General features: G+C 44.2%; 1 protein-coding gene across 1 annotated transcript; it reads right to left on the bottom strand.

The window, feature by feature from the left end:
• Positions 1-261: 261 nt before the first annotated feature.
• On the bottom strand, positions 262-12155 carry LOC129858485 (ras GTPase-activating protein-binding protein 1-like). The gene is made up of 12 exons (XM_055927749.1): positions 12012-12155; positions 10844-10960; positions 10623-10704; positions 10228-10401; positions 10018-10108; positions 9653-9743; positions 3282-3504; positions 2835-2936; positions 2394-2511; positions 1910-2038; positions 1449-1558; positions 262-1057 (listed from the first exon to the last, which is right to left on the bottom strand). Exons 2-12 carry the CDS (start codon positions 10936-10938, stop codon positions 815-817), a joined length of 1458 nt encoding a protein of 485 aa, XP_055783724.1. The 5' UTR covers positions 10939-10960; positions 12012-12155; the 3' UTR covers positions 262-814.
• Between the last annotated feature and the right edge of the window lie 5866 nt (positions 12156-18021).

The raw sequence follows: 18021 nt of genomic DNA, 5'->3' as shown, positions 1-18021 counted from the left end.
GACAACAGGACTGCCACTGCTTCTGATCTTCTGCTTTTTTGAGGATGTCATCTTTCATGGTTCGTGGCTAGGTTTCCTTAGGGCAGCCAGTTCCTTTTCTCCTAATAAATAAGGGCCAGTTTCCTGGACACCTTATCTTATCCAATGAGCTTGCTTTTTGTGCATCTCCTGACATGCTTTATAGTCCAGAAGTAGGACTAATCTGTGTCCAGGAAACTGGCCCATAAAGATCAACTCGATGTATAGACGACAGAAGTCAGGTTTAAAACAGTAAAACATGTTTATTCAGTTCTCTCATCAGCCAATTTGTCATGATGAAGTGCATCAGTAGTGAAAGGCAGACCGGATCTGTTACATGCTCGATAATAACCATTTACAACCATGATTCAACTTCACAATTTAAAATAAAACCATTACTTGCATTTGACCTGAAAAGACAGTGGTAGCAATACACAGGACTGCCCAAGCAGAACATACACGTTCCTTTAAGAAACAGGGAGAGACCGCCAAAACCAAACTGGGTTGTTCCAATTCAAGTAGTTAATTTAAGACCCCTTTTTTTATTTTATTACTTTCAACAAATTCAAGTTCAGGATGATGTAAAAGACGAGGAGAAAAGTCCAGATCATGTCAACGTCAGGAGAAAGGAGAGATGGATCACATTCCAGAATCCCAAGGAACAAAACAAAAAGCGAAGGAGGGATGGAGAAGCCATCTTTGTTTTATAATACTCAAGAGTCGGGGCAACTGACATCAGTAGTAGTAGTAGTAACTGGCATGGTAGTAGGACATCAGACCAACTTCAGAGTTACATTCACTGACGAGGTCCCATGTAGCGACCTCCCTCACTGGGTCCAGTACCTCGTCCAGAGCCAAAGCTGGGTTTCTGTGCCATGCCACCCCTGGTGGGGGGGCCTCTGGGCCCTCCAATCCTCTCTCGGGGCCCTCCGGGGCCACCTGGACCTCTGGGGCGGATGTCTCGCCGGTCCCCTTCCCGGGCGGAGCGAGTCTTCTTTTCCTCCACGTTCAGCCGGACATCGCCTCTGAACTTAATGGGCTACAAATGAAAGAGGACTGTTAGTATATTAACTCATTTAAAATGATCAAAAACAACTGTAAAGATCAGAGTGAGCTTTTAGAAATAATTGTTGAATGACATGTACTGCTTCCAAACAGACATTTATGGGAATGTGAAGCACCTTTCTATCATCATTGAAATGGAGCCGAAGGCTTTACAAAATGGAGCCGAAGGCTTTGCAAAATGGAGCCGAAGGCTTTGCAAAATGGAGCCGAAGGTTTTGCAAAATGGAGCCGAAGGCTTTGCAAAATGGAGCCGAAGGCTTTGCAAAATGGAGCCGAAGGCTTTGCAAAATGGAGCCGAGCTCATCAAATCAGCATGTTGGTAATTAAAACACTTAGACTTAACGTATGTTTAAAATAATTATTACCCGGCTGCTTAGGATTTTCTGCACAGGCTCCGAGTCGTCAAACACCACGAACCCAAAGTTGGGAAGCTTTCCTCCGCTGTTGATCCGTAGCTCAAGCACAGTACCATACTCTGTAGGAAGAACCAGAACGTATTAAAATGACGTATCAACTCTTTCAATCAATCGATTACTTCCATCAGTTGCTGCAAAGCATTCTGTGTTCCGTTGCAGAGACGCAGATCATTTAAAAATGAGAAAGATCAATGATTCTAATCAATTATGTCTAACTATTTTACAGGTCATTTGGGGACCATGATCAATTAAGACTAGCCATCTAAATCTGGTACTACTACATCCCAGGAATGTCAGAGTTGTTGATTACCATGTGCTGTCCCTATTTAATCAATTATTTGCCAGTTGAAACCATAAAGCTATTAATTCAAAAGCTTTTTTTTGCAGAATATTAAAAAAAAGCTACATACGTTGGAAAAACTCCTTGAGCTCTGCCTTGTCCACATCATGGGGAACGTTCCCTACGAAGAGCTGGTGAGCGTCTGGATACCTCACCACACGGCTAACCTCCGATGACTCTCCCTGTTCTCCTTCCCGCACTGCAGACCAAGAGCAGACCCCACAGAGGTATGAGAGGAGATCACTTTATTAACGATCACGCATACACGTCTGATGTTTCTTCAAAGAATAAGCACTATACACACACAGACCGACAGATTCCCATTCAGAGTTCAGACTAACAGACAGGTTTACATCCAACGTAGACAGCATACTGTAGCAAAACATTAATTTTTTTACAAAGGAAAAGAAATCTGTGTTCTTATTGGACGAGGTCAGGTAGTACATCCCAGTTGCGCTTCATTTTCGATACGTTTTCTACCTCCTGAACATGATCCAGTTTCCTGGTGGATGGTAACGTGTGTTGGGGGTGAGATGCTATCTGGTGGACAGTACCTCCTGGTCGGGGTCCTCTGTTGACTGGTGGGGGGCCTGGCCTTGCTTCCCGTGGTCTCTGGTCTCCTCTCGGTTGTGTTCTCTGTGCTGCGGCTTCTGTTTTCACCTCCACCCTGGGCTAAAGCACCAAGACAAGACCCTGAGAAACCAGGCTAGAAGACCAAGACAACAAGGCTGCTAGTTGATTGTGTTCGTTGTCCTTTAAGAGGAACGTTGATTTAAAAAAGTCAAATGTAAATGTTAATTATACCTAATCATAAATATAGTACATGTGGTCTTTCAACTGGTAGGAAACATGCTAGATGTGTAATAGGTGATTTTATCCCCTTAGTAATCAATATAGTAGGTGTGGTTGTTTCTCCTGCTGGTATTTATTAATACATCATGTCGGCTACAGGAGTGTTTTTACAAAGAGAGAAGTAACATTGTATGTTAACGTACCGGTGCCGATGGGACTTTGACTACGTGTGGGGGGATGCCTGAGACAGGGACAACTCCACTAGGGGGAAGGTTCTTACTGGTGACAGACGCCCAGGAGAAAGGCTGGAGGAGAGAGGAAACAGACGTTATTAAATCAAGCTGAATGAGGTCTGGTAGCTGTACAGGGAAACCACTAGAAGCCAGGTAAACCTAATGAAGAACATCAAGGGCCAAATGAAGGAATTTCTCAGCAATAGTAGTTAATGTACAAAATTAGCTATCAAAGCTGATTCAACCAAAATAGTTCTTAAACCAAACTGGAATAACCAGAGGTTTAGACAAGTCACATATTGCCTAGTGACCTCGACAGTGGATAACCAGCCAAAACACAGCATCCAGAGGAATATACAGCCAGGTCACACAAGGAATCACAACCACAGCGTAGCCAACATAAGGGTTGAGACCTACCCGGTTATCTTCAGCAGGTGCGGGGGCAGGGTCAGCAGTGGCAGAGGGCAGAGGTGAGGAGACAGGACACTTCTCTCCCTGCTCCTCTGTGGTGTGTTCCTGTTGCTGCTGGGTCTCTGGCTCCAGGTCCCGTTTTCCATCCACCACGTCTGGCACCACCTCAGGTTCTGCCTCGGGCTCTGGGGTTAAAGCCACCTCCTCCTCTGGTCTCTTGGCCTCGGTGCTGATATAGCCCAGACACACACATATCTAATATTAACCCAAGCATAGACTAGAACGAAGTGGTACTAAATAAGTGGCAAGTCATTTATTGGGTAAACCACCAATATGTGGCATCACAGAAAAGCCAGTAAATTAAATTTGACGCCCAAATTGTCTGGGGGGTTGCAATGCAAAGTGTTGATTATCAAAGTTTCCAGTGTACCCGCCGAGGGGGGGTTTTCTCCAAAACAGTCAAGACTAGAGGTCGACCGATTATGATTTTCCAACGCCGATTATTGGAGGACCCCCGAAAAAGCCGACGCCGATTATTGGAGGACCCCCGAAAAAGCCGACGCCGATTATTGGAGGACCCCCGAAAAAGCCGACGCCGATTATTGGAGGACCCCCGAAAAAGCCGACGCCGATTATTGGAGGACCCCCGAAAAAGCCGACGCCGATTATTGGAGGACCCCCGAAAAAGCCGACGCCGATTATTGGAGGACCCCCGAAAAAGCCGACGCCGATTATTGGAGGACCCCCGAAAAAGCCGACGCCGATTATTGGAGGACCCCCGAAAAAGCCGACGCCGATTATTGGAGGACCCCCGAAAAAGCCGACGCCGATTATTGGAGGACCCCCGAAAAAGCCGACGCCGATTATTGGAGGACCCCCGAAAAAGCCGACGCCGATTATTGGAGGACCCCCGAAAAAGCCGACGCCGATTATTGGAGGACCCCCGAAAAAGCCGACGCCGATTATTGGAGGACCCCCGAAAAAGCCGACGCCGATTATTGGAGGACCCCCGAAAAAGCCGACGCCGATTATTGGAGGACCCCCGAAAAAGCCGACGCCGATTATTGGAGGACCCCCGAAAAAGCCGACGCCGATTATTGGAGGACCCCCGAAAAAGCCGACGCCGATTATTGGAGGACCCCCGAAAAAGCCGACGCCGATTATTGGAGGACCCCCGAAAAAGCCGACGCCGATTATTGGAGGACCCCCGAAAAAGCCGACGCCGATTATTGGAGGACCCCCGAAAAAGCCGACGCCGATTATTGGAGGACCCCCGAAAAAGCCGACGCCGATTATTGGAGGACCCCCGAAAAAGCCGACGCCGATTATTGGAGGACCCCCGAAAAAGCCGACGCCGATTATTGGAGGACCCCCGAAAAAGCCGACGCCTATTTTTGGAGGACCCCCGAAAAAGCCGGCGCCTATTTTTGGAGGACCCCCGAAAAAGCCGGCGCCGATTATTGGAGGATCCCCGAAAAAGCCGACGCCGATTATTGGAGGACCCCCGAAAAAGCCGACGCCGATTATTGGAGGACCCCCGAAAAAGCCGACGCCGATTATTGGAGGACCCCCGAAAAAGCCGACGCCGATTATTGGAGGACCCCCGAAAAAGCCGACGCCGATTATTGGAGGACCCCCGAAAAAGCCGACGCCGATTATTGGAGGACCCCCGAAAAAGCCGACGCCGATTATTGGAGGACCCCCGAAAAAGCCGACGCCGATTATTGGAGGCCCCCGAAAAAGCCGCCGCCGATTATTGGAGGACCCCAAAAAAGCCGCCGCCGATTATTGGAGGACCCCAAAAAAGCCGCCGCCGATTATTGGAGGACCCCAAAAAAAGCCGCCGCCGATTATTGGAGGACCCCAAAAAAAGCCGCCGCCGATTATTGGAGGACCCCCGAAAAAGCCGACGCCGATTATTGGAGGACCCCCGAAAAAGCCGACGCCGATTATTGGAGGACCCCCGAAAAAGCCGACGCCGATTATTGGAGGACCCCCGAAAAAGCCGACGCCGATTATTGGAGGACCCCCGAAAAAGCCGACGCCGATTATTGGAGGACCCCCGAAAAAGCCGACGCCGATTATTGGAGGCCCCCGAAAAAGCCGCCGCCGATTATTGGAGGACCCCAAAAAAGCCGCCGCCGATTATTGGAGGACCCCAAAAAAGCCGCCGCCGATTATTGGAGGACCCCAAAAAAAGCCGCCGCCGATTATTGGAGGACCCCAAAAAAAGCCGCCGCCGATTATTGGAGGACCCCAAAAAAAGCCGCCGCCGATTATTGGAGGACCCCAAAAAAAGCCGCCGCCGATTATTGGAGGACCCCAAAAAAAGCCGCCGCCGATTATTGGACCCCAAAAAAAGCCGCCGCCGATTATTGGAGGACCCCAAGAAAAAGCCGACGCCGATTATTGGAGGACCAAGAAAAAGCCGACGCCGATTATTGGAGGACCAAGAAAAAGCCGACGCCGATTATTGGAGGACCAAGAAAAAGCCGACGCCGATTATTGGAGGACCAAGAAAAAGCCGATACCGATTATTGGAGGACCAAGAAAAAGCCGATACCGATTATTGGAGGACCAAGAAAAAGCCGATACCGATTATTGGAGGACCAAGAAAAAGCCGATACCGATTATTGGAGGACCAAGAAAAAGCCGATACCGATTATTGGAGGACCAAGAAAAAGCCGATACCGATTAATCGTCAGATTTTTATATCTATATATAATGACAATTACAACAATACTGAATGAACACGTATTTTAACTTAATATAATACATAAATAAAAATCAATTTAGTCTCAAATAAATAACGAAACATGTTCAATTTGGTTTAAATATTGTAAAAATAGTGTTGAGAAGAAAGTAAAAGTGCAATATGTGCCATGTAAAAAAGCTAACGTTTAAGTTCCTTGCTCAGAACATGAGAAAGCTGGTGTTTCCTTTTAACATGTGTCTTCAATATTCCCAGTTAAGAAGTTTTAGGTTGTAGTTATTATAGGACTATATCTATATACCATTTGTAGTTCATACACCTTTGACTATTGGATGTTTTTATAGGCAGTAAAGTGCAGTAAACGCAGTAAAGTGCTGTTTGAATGAATGCTTACGAGCCTGCTGCTGCCTACCACCGGTCAGTCAGACTGATCTATCTAATATCAAATCATAGACTTAATTATAATATAATAAACACACAGAAATACGAGCCTTAGGTCATTAATATGGTCAAATCCGGAAACTATAATTTCGAAAACAAAACGTTTATTCTTTCAGTGAAATACGGAACCGTTCCATATTTTATCGAACGGGTGGCATCCATAAGTCCAAATATTGCTGTTAATATTGAAGGTTGTGCAATGTATGTAAAATTCAGGCAAAATAATTAGTCTTTGTTCGGAAGAAATGGACTTCACACAGTTCGCAACGAGCCAGACTGCTGCATATACCCCGACTCTGCTTGCATAGAACGCAAGAGAAGTGACACAATTTCCCTAGTTAATATTGCCTGCTAAAATTAATTAACTTTAATTAAATATGCAGGCTTAAAAAAATATGCTTGTGTATGGATTTTAAGAAAGGCATTGATGTTTATGGTTAGTTACATTGGTGCAACGACTGCTTTTTTCACGAATGCGCTTGTTAAATCATCACCCATTTGGTGAAATAGGCTGTGATTCGATGATAAATTAACAGGCACTGAATTGATTATTCGCAACGCAGGACAAGCTAGTTAAACTAGTAATATCAACCATGTGTAGTTAACTAGTGATTATGTTAAGTTTTTTTTTTTTATGAGATAAGTTTAATGCTAGCTAGCAATTTATCTTGGCTCCTTGCTGCACTCGCGTAACAGTTCTCCTCGTGGAGTGCAATGTAATCGGCGTCCAAAAACGCTGATTGCCGATTGTTATGAAAACTTAAAAATCGGTCGACCTCTAGTTAAAACGGCCTTAAATTTAATAAATGTACTACTCCGTTTTCTCCCCAATTTCATGGTATTGTTAGGGTTCACCTAGGGGTCATGATTGGGGCTGTACAAGTGTTTGATGTATTAGAATAATTGATTATGCTTATGTTATATTAATAGAAGAGAAGGGGAGGGGTTATAAGACCCCTCCCTCCTTACATTTATAGGGCCCTAGACTACAGATGAACAATATATATATACATTCATTGTAGAGGTTTAGTATTGTTCCACAATTGTTTTTTAGTTCTCTCTCATTATAAAGAGGTCCCTCTGAGAAAAGTGTGACTGAAGGAGCTATGCAGGGGAGTGGAGGAGATAAGACTAGTCAAACATCCCACAATAAATCAACTTCGGGGAGTGGACGTTTACTGCTAAGTTTAAGATAACAATAAAAGCCATTGTTTATATAGCATTGTTTATATAGCTTGGTAGGCAGGGTTTTGGTCTGAGGAGTAAAAAGGTTATGACGTAGGTAGGGACATCAGGCTAGACTGAGGGTGTAACAAAACAACTTGAGACTTTGTTTGATGCAGAACTTACTGGGAAACATGCGTGCCATGTTCCTGATTGTCAACTTCTGTCTGCAATTGCATTAATAAAGGTTATTGAATGATTTAATTAAATATATTGTCATAACACTAATTTCATCAATGATTGACAAGGACGAAAGGAACAGTATCCAATTGGTAGTTAGTCTTGTCACGACGCTGCAACTCCCGTACGGACTCAGGAGATGCAAAGGTCAAGAGCAGTGTGTCCTCCGAAACACAACCCAACCAAGCCACACTGCTTCCTGACAATGCCTACTTAACCCGGAAGCCAGCCCACCAATGTGTCAGAGGAAACACTGTACACCTGGTAACCGCGTCAGCGTGCACGGCCCGCCACAGGAGACGCTAATGCGCGATGGGACCCGGACAACGCTGGACCAAACCCTCCCCTTACCCGGACGACGCTAGGCCAAACCCTCCCCTTACCCGGACGACGCGGGGCCAAACCCTCCCCTAACCCGGACGACGATGGGCCAAACCCACCCCTAACCCAGACGACGATGGGCCAAACCCTCCCCTTACCCAGACGACGATGGGCCAATTGTCCCCTGCCCCAAGGGTCTCCCGGTTGTGGCCGACTGCAACAGAGCCTGGACTCAAACCCCAACTCTCTACTGACACAGCTAGCACTACCTAAGACCACTAAGCCACTCGGAAGGCCCCTAGATCACGCCTTCCTGAGAACAAAGTAACAAGGCTGATGGATATCGTAAGCTGCTTTAAAAAAACGAGTGGGACAGTTTTAATTTCCCAACGGCAGCGGCTCGCTGAGCAGGCCGAGGACAGTCGTAAATTAGACAAATTGTGTTGGTCAGGACAGCTGTAGAAGTTCTGCTCCCCTAGGCAAGATCAACCTGTGCCGCCCGTTTCATGTATAGTAGTCTATAAAGATTTGGAATGGATTGGTAGACTAGAGTACAGTATTATGCGCAATCGGTGCATTTCAGTTGAGCGTATTCAGCAGCCAACTGCCCATAGTACGAAACTGTTGTCAATAAACCACGTATAAAATCACACAACCGCACAATAGTTCAAATTACAATAAGCATAACATTTATTAACATCCTCCAGTAGAAATGTAAACATAAAACACTGTTGTCCAAATTTGATTGGACAAGATCAGTGTTATAATTTCTTCATTTTGTTGCTGCCTGTTCCCTTTTCATTTGCTGTGGTGCTGAATCGCAACGGGAGTGGGGCGGACCAGCACGGTCATCGCTAGAAGGGATACAGTTCGTCAAAAGTTTCATTTTAGCTAACTCTAACCCTTCTCCTAATTCTCCAAACATGCGGCGCAAATTCTCCTAACCTGATACGAAAAGTCAAATCTGATGTTAATTTGACAAGCTGGATCCATTCTAGCCATGACCAGCCTGCTCTAGTGTTTGTAGACAGCCATGTTTGGTTTTTATTAGCCAAGGCTAAATTAAATGAGAGGCCTAGATTGAAAACAGAGCTGTTTTGTTATGAATTAAAATGTTTATACAAATAGCCTACAGGACAAATATTATATTTTGGAGTTTTGTACTGTGTAGGTGACTTGTTCCTTCTAGGTTAAATGTTCTTTTTTTGAATGATATATATAGCTGGAATGAAGACGCAATGGTCAATGTTTTGCTTTTCAATAAAACCGGTCATGTTGGTATAACATAGTTCTACCCTTTACATTCTGTTATGATTAATTACAATCTAAAAATGTTTTCTTTTGAGCACCATGGGTGAACACCTCTCTCTTACTCCCTCTCTGATGAAAGGTGTGTTTGCCACCATTCATGTTATAGTATTACAGACTTAGCATTGAGGAGGACAAGTGGAATAGGATTGTCAATGTAGTCAGGACTAAGATGGATCCGCTTCCTTACCAAGGTGTCTGTCTGCAGAAGGTCTCCACTTCCTGGGCCACCTCAGGTGATGGTACTCTCTCCTCCATCTCCTCAACATCCTCATCAGACTCTGAAACACCAAGAACATGACCGAGTCCCAATTAAAGCAGTTTAAGAGCTAAATGAAATACCTGTTACATTTTAGTCATTTAGCAGATGCTTCTATATACCTAAACGGTGAAGGCATATTATTTATAATAGTAGCGTTGACACAGAGGTACAAAGCACCGCAATGGAGTTCAATAACATCCTCTAACCATTATGTATTCGTCATGAGACATAAATTACATATGAAACCAAACAAGCCAAACGTAAAGAAGCTTCCTAATCTTTAACATGCTCACCTTCAGGGGGTTCTGAGTCAGAATCCCCAAACACTTCGTCTTGGTAACGGAATACATCGTTGTGAACGTAGAACTTGTTTGTTACAGTGCCCTGAAACACCAACGTCATTGAGTTTAAAACAATCAATCCTTTAACTGAACACTAATACACAAATGAAAACATATCAAGGACACATTTTCAATGTCCATCTATACAGTTGAAGGAACTACCTCAGGGGCCAGCACGAATGTCTGCATGAATTTTCGCATGGGTTGCATGTCGTTGGACAGCTCTCCCATCACTTGCACCACCACGCCCTCGTTCAAGGTCGCATGGGCGTCCACATGTCTGATCTTGGTGTGGCAGTCACGAAAGTTCAGCGCCAACACTTTCTTATGGATCTCCTTTATACGGAAATAAAGACCTTGATGAAAATCTCAAACTTAAAATGTGTTAATCTTGTATCAGAAAGCCTAACTGACAATATATATACCCATCTTTAATATGAACATACTGAGAGATCTTTGCCATAAAATCATGTGTTGATGTGTCGCGTTGGATATTTTACAAAGGAAATGTTTAATACTGCTTCACAAAGTAATGAAAATTGTAAATCAGTACTCACCGACTGTCCGTAGACTGATTCAACTGGTTTGCCATTGTTGTCCAGACCTCCATGTACATAGGAGGAATTTTTCCCATAAAACCTAAAACAAAAAAAAGTTTAAAATCAGTTACTTCTTGTCTTTGTAGGAGAGGCATAGATAGCCCATTAATATATTAAAGCAGATCCCAATAGAACAGATACTGTTTGGGAAGATTTTTCTAGTACTGTACTAGCTTTACCTGTGCAGGTAGTCGGGTGCCTGGTTGAGTAGTGTGTAGTACTGTCGGACAAACTCCCGCCCGACGAGCTGGGCACTTGGTTTCTCCATCACCATTTCTTTGGTCAGCTGGAGAGAACTGAAACAAGGTGTGGTTGTCATGGTGTGGATAATGGAGTCTGATCTGTACCAGTCACCATCCGTGTCTGTTCTGTCTGACAAACCCGGCAAGCCATATCACCCAGCTATTTATTTAGCCAATCGTGGCGACAAGAAACGTTACCATTAGCGCTAACGTTACAGGAGTCTGTGCAAGAGCATAATTGGCATTCAAGCTAATCTGTGGATGTCTAGCTCGCTAGAAATCAAGTCAATTCAACCAATAATAGGTTTCAGTTCATAGTAGTATGAAATTAATTGTAGTAGACAGATGAGTCGACCAGACCCACCCAGCTAAACTAACGTTATTTAGCTAAGCTGTGCTTCAAGGGTCTATGCCTAGAAAGGCCGAATTGCAACACCGGTCACGTCATAGACAGAAAAGGAATTTTATCGAAATGTAACGATTTTGACATGCCAGTTATGTCGCTGACCAGACAACTATATCCTATTACCCAATCAACTCGGACAGCTGGAAATAACTAACAACGATAGATTGTATAACCAACACGTGCGGCAAATACAATGCTGGCTAACTAGCTAGTTTCCTAGGCTAGCCACGGCTCCTTTCCGCTCAGTTTATTTAGCGAACTAAATATTTAGTTACCTAACGTAGCAGACTAAACAGCAGTCAACTGATGATCTTCGACATCAAACTGATATCATAAACATTTTAACAGACAAACATCGCTAACTGGGCAGCCATGGTTCGCTAGCCATTCCAGCTAGTTAACTAAAGCCGGGAAAGGCCAGTCTTCTAACCAACCTCATCGGATTAGTTGAACATTTCGACCGTACACTCGGGCATTGACTGACTGATTTAAGACTCATTCGTGGCACATTGAATAATTTAAGGAAAGAATGCACTAGCTAGGTGACGTAAGTTAACTGGCTAGTTAGCACAACTAAAAGTACTTAGCTTTATCATGCGAACTAGCGTTAGCTTACTAGCATCAAACAACGCTTTAAGATTACGAATATTACTGCAGCGGATATTTATTCAATAATTCCAAACAGGGTAATGTACTTACCAGGAGGCAATTGTTTACTTTTTTAAAAAAAAGAAGTGATTTCACTGAATCACCTCCGCTCTGCCAGGCGGTAGCTAGAAAGATTGTTCTAGCAGGGCAGCGCACAACGTGTTCGGCTGCTCTTTTACCGGTCTCAAACGTGGGACGTGGACAACCTACCCAGAATTTACAGCCTCGATGCATGAACCAATGAATTTACTGCGAGAGAAACTATGTCGCCAATCAAATGTATGTACTCTGAGCTGTTTAGTGTACAACCAATCGTGTGGAGTATGTGGAGACCTGTCAGTCTAAATATAGCCAATAGGAAACGAGTGTGGTGGATTCTGATTATGGTTATGATTGGTTAAACATTTTACGGAGCGGCCCACGCTGGATCATGCCCGGATCAAAATTAATGGGGGCGTTTTTCGCTGCATTGATTTAACACTCGCACCACACATTTTTTATTTAACCTTTATTTGAACAGGAATTCGTTCTGAGATGAGCCCTGTATACACACAAATACACACCAAACACATCAATAGGCTGGCTATACATTCTGTATATACACATTTAACATTTTAGTCGTCTAAGATTGCTAGGTGGGACAACCGCATTTCACAGTCATAGTAAGTACATCTTTCTTCAATAAAGTAACTATCTGCAAAGTCTGAGCTACTAAGGGGGGAAAAAAGTCAAGTGCAAGTTGTAGATCACAATAATATTTTTGTTTTGGTGGGGTACTGTGGGTTTATTTAAGAGGTCGGGTTTCAGCTGTTTTCAGAGGATGGGCACGGAGCATGATAATGCATGAAGGGCACATGAACCTGCAGGAGCGAGTCACTTCTTCAGTGTTTGCATAGAACGACAGGTTGTTTTACAGGTTCACGTCAAAGTTCGTTGCACTCTGGGAGTGGGACATCGTGGAGTTGTCAATCATGGTGGAAAGGTCTTGTAGCTGTCAGGCCTTCCCCAGGAGGAAGAGCAGCTCCGTTTTTTTTAGGTTGAGCTTGAGGTGGTGGGCTGACATCCTAGCTGAAATATCTGCCAGGCACGCAGAGATGCGTGTTGCCACATGGGCATAGCCGCGTGAAATAGGGGTGCTGACGGTGCTGCAGCACCAGCTGAAAAATAAAAAATAATGTCACTGGGCCTTTAATAGTCCTATATTAGTGGACCTATATAGCAGTCTGCAGGGCTGGGCCTTTAATAATCCTATATTAGTGGACCTATACAGCAGTCTGCAGCACTGGGCCTTTAATAGTCCTATATTAGTGGGCCTATATAGCAGTCTGCAGGTATGGGCATTTAATAGTCCTATATTAGTGGACCTATATAGCAGTCTGCAGGGCTGGGCCTTTAATAGTCCTATATCAGTGGACCTATATAGCAGTCTGCAGCGCTGGGCCTTTAATAGTCCTATATTAGTGGACCTATATAGCAGTCTGCAGGGCTGGGCCTTTAATAGTCCTATATTAGTGGACCTATATAGCAGTCTGCAGCGCTGGGCCTTTAATAGTCCTATATTAGTTGACCTATACAGCAGTCTGCAGGGCTGGGCCTTTAATAGTCCTATATTAGTGGACCTATATAGCAGTCTGCAGGGCTGGGCCTTTAATAGTCCTATATTAGTGGACCTATATAGCAGTCTGCAGCGCTGGGCCTTTAATAGTCCTATATTAGTGGACCTATACAGCAGTCTGCAGGGCTGGGCCTTTAATAGTCCTATATTAGTGGACCTATATAGCAGTCTGCAGCGCTGGGCCTTTAATAGTCCTATATTAGTGGACCTATATAGCAGTCTGCAGGGCTGGGCCTTTAATAGTCCTGTATTAGTGGACCTATATAGCAGTCTGCAGGGCTGGGCCTTTAATAGTCCTATATTAGTGGACCTATATAGCAGTCTGCAGCGCTGGGCCTTTAATAGTCCTATATTAGTGGACCTATATAGCAGTCTGCAGGGCTGGGCCTTTAATAGTCCTATATTAGTGGACCTATATAGCAGTCTGCAGGGCTGGGCCTTTAATAGTCCTATATTAGTGGACCTATATAGCAGTCTGCAGCGCTGGGCCTTTAATAGTCCTATATTAGTGGACCTATATAGCAGTCTGCAGGGCTGGGCCTTTAATAGTCCTATATTAGTGGACCTATACAGCAGTCTGCAGCGCTGGGCCTTTAATAGTCCTATATTAGTGGACCTATATAGCAGTCTGCAGGGCTGGGCCTTTAATAGTCCTATATTAGTGGACCTATATAGCAGTCTGCAGGGCTGGGCCTTTAATAGTCCTGTATTAGTGGACCTATATAGCAGTCTGCAGCGCTGGGCCTTTAATAGTCCTATATTAGTGGACCTATATAGCAGTCTGCAGGGCTGGGCCTTTAATAGTCCTATATTAGTGGACCTATATAGCAGTCTGCAGCGCTGGGCCTTTAATAGTCCTATATTAGTGGACCTATATAGCAGTCTGCAGGGCTGGGCCTTTAATAGTCCTGTATTAGTGGACCTATATAGCAGTCTGCAGGGCTGGGCCTTTAATAGTCCTATATTAGTGGACCTATATAGCAGTCTGCAGGGCTGGGCCTTTAATAGTCCTATATTAGTGGACCTATACAGCAGTCTGCAGCGCTGGGCCTTTAATAGTCCTATATTAGTGGACCTATATAGCAGTCTGCAGGGCTGGGCCTTTAATAGTCCTATATTAGTGGACCTATATAGCAGTCTGCAGGGCTGGGCCTTTAATAGTCCTATATTAGTGGACCTATATAGCAGTCTGCAGCGCTGGGCCTTTAATAGTCCTATATTAGTGGACCTATATAGCAGTCTGCAGGGCTGGGCCTTTAATAGTCCTATATTAGTGGACCTATACAGCAGTCTGCAGCGCTGGGCCTTTAATAGTCCTATATTAGTGGACCTATATAGCAGTCTGCAGCGCTGGGCCTTTAATAGTCCTATATTAGTGGACCTATATAGCAGTCTGCAGGGCTGGGCCTTTAATAGTCCTATATTAGTGGACCTATATAGCAGTCTGCAGCGCTGGGCCTTTAATAGTCCTATATTAGTTGACCTATACAGCAGTCTGCAGGGCTGGGCCTTTAATAGTCCTATATTAGTGGACCTATATAGCAGTCTGCAGGGCTGGGCCTTTAATAGTCCTATATTAGTGGACCTATATAGCAGTCTGCAGCGCTGGGCCTTTAATAGTCCTATATTAGTGGACCTATACAGCAGTCTGCAGGGCTGGGCCTTTAATAGTCCTATATTAGTGGACCTATATAGCAGTCTGCAGCGCTGGGCCTTTAATAGTCCTATATTAGTGGACCTATATAGCAGTCTGCAGGGCTGGGCCTTTAATAGTCCTGTATTAGTGGACCTATATAGCAGTCTGCAGGGCTGGGCCTTTAATAGTCCTATATTAGTGGACCTATATAGCAGTCTGCAGCGCTGGGCCTTTAATAGTCCTATATTAGTGGACCTATATAGCAGTCTGCAGGGCTGGGCCTTTAATAGTCCTATATTAGTGGACCTATATAGCAGTCTGCAGGGCTGGGCCTTTAATAGTCCTATATTAGTGGACCTATATAGCAGTCTGCAGCGCTGGGCCTTTAATAGTCCTATATTAGTGGACCTATATAGCAGTCTGCAGGGCTGGGCCTTTAATAGTCCTATATTAGTGGACCTATACAGCAGTCTGCAGCGCTGGGCCTTTAATAGTCCTATATTAGTGTACCTATATAGCAGTCTGCAGGGCTGGGCCTTTAATAGTCCTATATTAGTGGACCTATATAGCAGTCTGCAGGGCTGGGCCTTTAATAGTCCTGTATTAGTGGACCTATATAGCAGTCTGCAGCGCTGGGCCTTTAATAGTCCTATATTATTGGATCTATACAGCAGTCTGCAGCGCTGGGCCTTTAATAGTCCTATATCAGTGGACCAAGAAAAGATTCTTACAAAATTTGGAAAGGAGAAAAGTAGTTGAGTGTCATCCGCATAGCAATGATAGGAGAGACCATGTGAGAATTTGACAGCCGAGTGACTTGGTGTATAGAGAGAAGAGGGCCTAGAACCGAGCCCTGAGTATTTGGTGCAAAAAGATCCTCTCCATGTCACCTGGAAGGAGAGCCTGCCAGGTGGGATGCAGTCCAAGAGTGTGCAGAGCCTGAGACACCCAGCTCTGAGAGGGTGGAGAGGAGGATCTGATGGGTCACGGTGTCGAAGGCAGTGGATAGGTAAAGGAGGATAAGGAGATAGGAGTCTGCTTTGCCAAGAGCCTCCGTGACCTTGGAAGAGCAGTCTCATCAATATTCTCATCAATATTCTAATCAATAAATGAAAAAGCAAAACACAATCATAGAAAACAAACACATTCTTCAGTAAAAAAGGTCTTGAATCAGTCTTTTGAATAGTGCTACAGGCACCAAGTCATCCAACTATAGAGAGCCTTGGAGATCATTCTACAGATAAGGTGAAAAAAAACTAAAAGCAGATTTACCTCTCCTTGGACATCGTAGGGATCTCCAGAGTTAGCTATCCCTGACACCAGGTCTGGTATCTTGTACGTCTGTAACGATGAAGTAAGGTACAGCGGAAGTTTATGCAGGAGGTCTTTATAAACAAAAAGAGTGCAATGGAACGATCTACGAGACTTCAAAGATGGCCAGCTTACTTTCTGATACAGAATACATTGATGTGTCCTGAACCAATTCATTGATTGACCCCATCACCCGTAATAAAGTGTAGTGTGCGAAGATGAACTGCATACAATGGCTTCAATACAGTGGCAGCTTCACCTGGTGGGCAGCGTTCTCTTTCAGCACCAATGGAATGAACCCAAAACTGAAACTTCTGTCCAACCGGTGCGACAGGCGAGATAAATCAAGCGTACCTATATATTCTAGAGAAGTTATGCATTCATCCACTAGGGGGCGACACAAATACACACAGACCTCTTCATGTCACATGATGTCTGGACTGAACTGTAGGCAGTAGGGCTTATTCTCAACCCCTAATTGCATGATAATGAGTTTGTGTTTTTCTGACGGTTGACCACTCATATGGAACCTTATTGGATCAGAACTTTTGCCCAACATTTATCAAATTTGCACTGGTCATCTTCCCTCCATTCTTTAGACTGTCATGATCTAATTCTTAAAGGTATTACTTTTTGCAAAAACTTTATGGGTTGTGTTCAAAACTTTGAATTGTTATATATATGGTGGATACAACCTTCCCAGCTCTGAAGATTGTGCTGCGAAGAGACAGAGTCATTAGATCATTTATTTTGGTACTGTACATATGTAGCTTGTTTTTGGTCACAGGTCCAGGAATGGCTGAAGAATTGTACCATTTACCTGGAGCCAACTCTGCAGATAGCAATACTGGGTGATTTGTAAAGTCATAGTCAATCGATCAATAATATAATAATACTTTTAGCAAAAAATTATATCTTAAATTTACAATCTGTAGAAACTATGAGAATAGAATGGTTCAGAACTTTTGTGAAGCATCACAGCACAGTTGAAAAATATACTGCAAATAGAAATCCAACATGGATGGTGTTGAGAGATAGATGGGAGAGGTAGAATGGATCTGAAGGGTGGGACTAATAACAACAAGATAACTGTAAAATGTACTGTGTCCGTAAACTGTATATATATTCAGAACTTTTGTGAAACAGCACAGTTAAAAATATATGGCATGTTAAAATCTAACTGGATGGACATCAGAAATAGATAGTGGAAGGACAGTACTAAAAACAAAACATATTGTCACGCACCTTAAGGGGGGGGGTTATGTCACGCCCTGGCCTTAGTATTCTTTGTTTTCTTTATTATTTTAGTTAGGTCAGGGTGTGACATGGGGAATGTTTGTGTTTTGTCTCGTTTTGGGGGTGTTGGGTTTAGTGAATGGGTTTGTGTTGAGTGAATGTTTCTAGGTATGTCTATGGTTGAGTGAATGTTCTAGGTATGTCTATGGTTGCCTGAGTGGTTCTCAATTAGAGACAGATGTCTTTCATTTGTCTCTGATTGG

This window comes from Salvelinus fontinalis, chromosome 6 (assembly GCF_029448725.1).
Source record: "Salvelinus fontinalis isolate EN_2023a chromosome 6, ASM2944872v1, whole genome shotgun sequence".
Lineage (NCBI taxonomy): Eukaryota > Metazoa > Chordata > Actinopteri > Salmoniformes > Salmonidae > Salvelinus > Salvelinus fontinalis.
This window is presented reverse-complemented; position numbering and strand designations above follow the sequence as displayed.

Coding starts and splice junctions, on each gene's coding strand:
- LOC129858485 (XM_055927749.1), bottom strand. CDS start 10,938: ATGGTGATGGAGAAACCAAGTGCCCAGCTCGTCGGGCGGGAGTTTGTC. Junction 3,505..9,652: donor TTCTGCAGACAGACACCTTG/GTAAGGAAGCGG, acceptor GGGCTATATCAG/CACCGAGGCCAAGAGACCAG. Junction 1,559..1,909: donor GCTCAAGGAGTTTTTCCAAC/GTATGTAGCTTT, acceptor TTCTTCCTACAG/AGTATGGTACTGTGCTTGAG.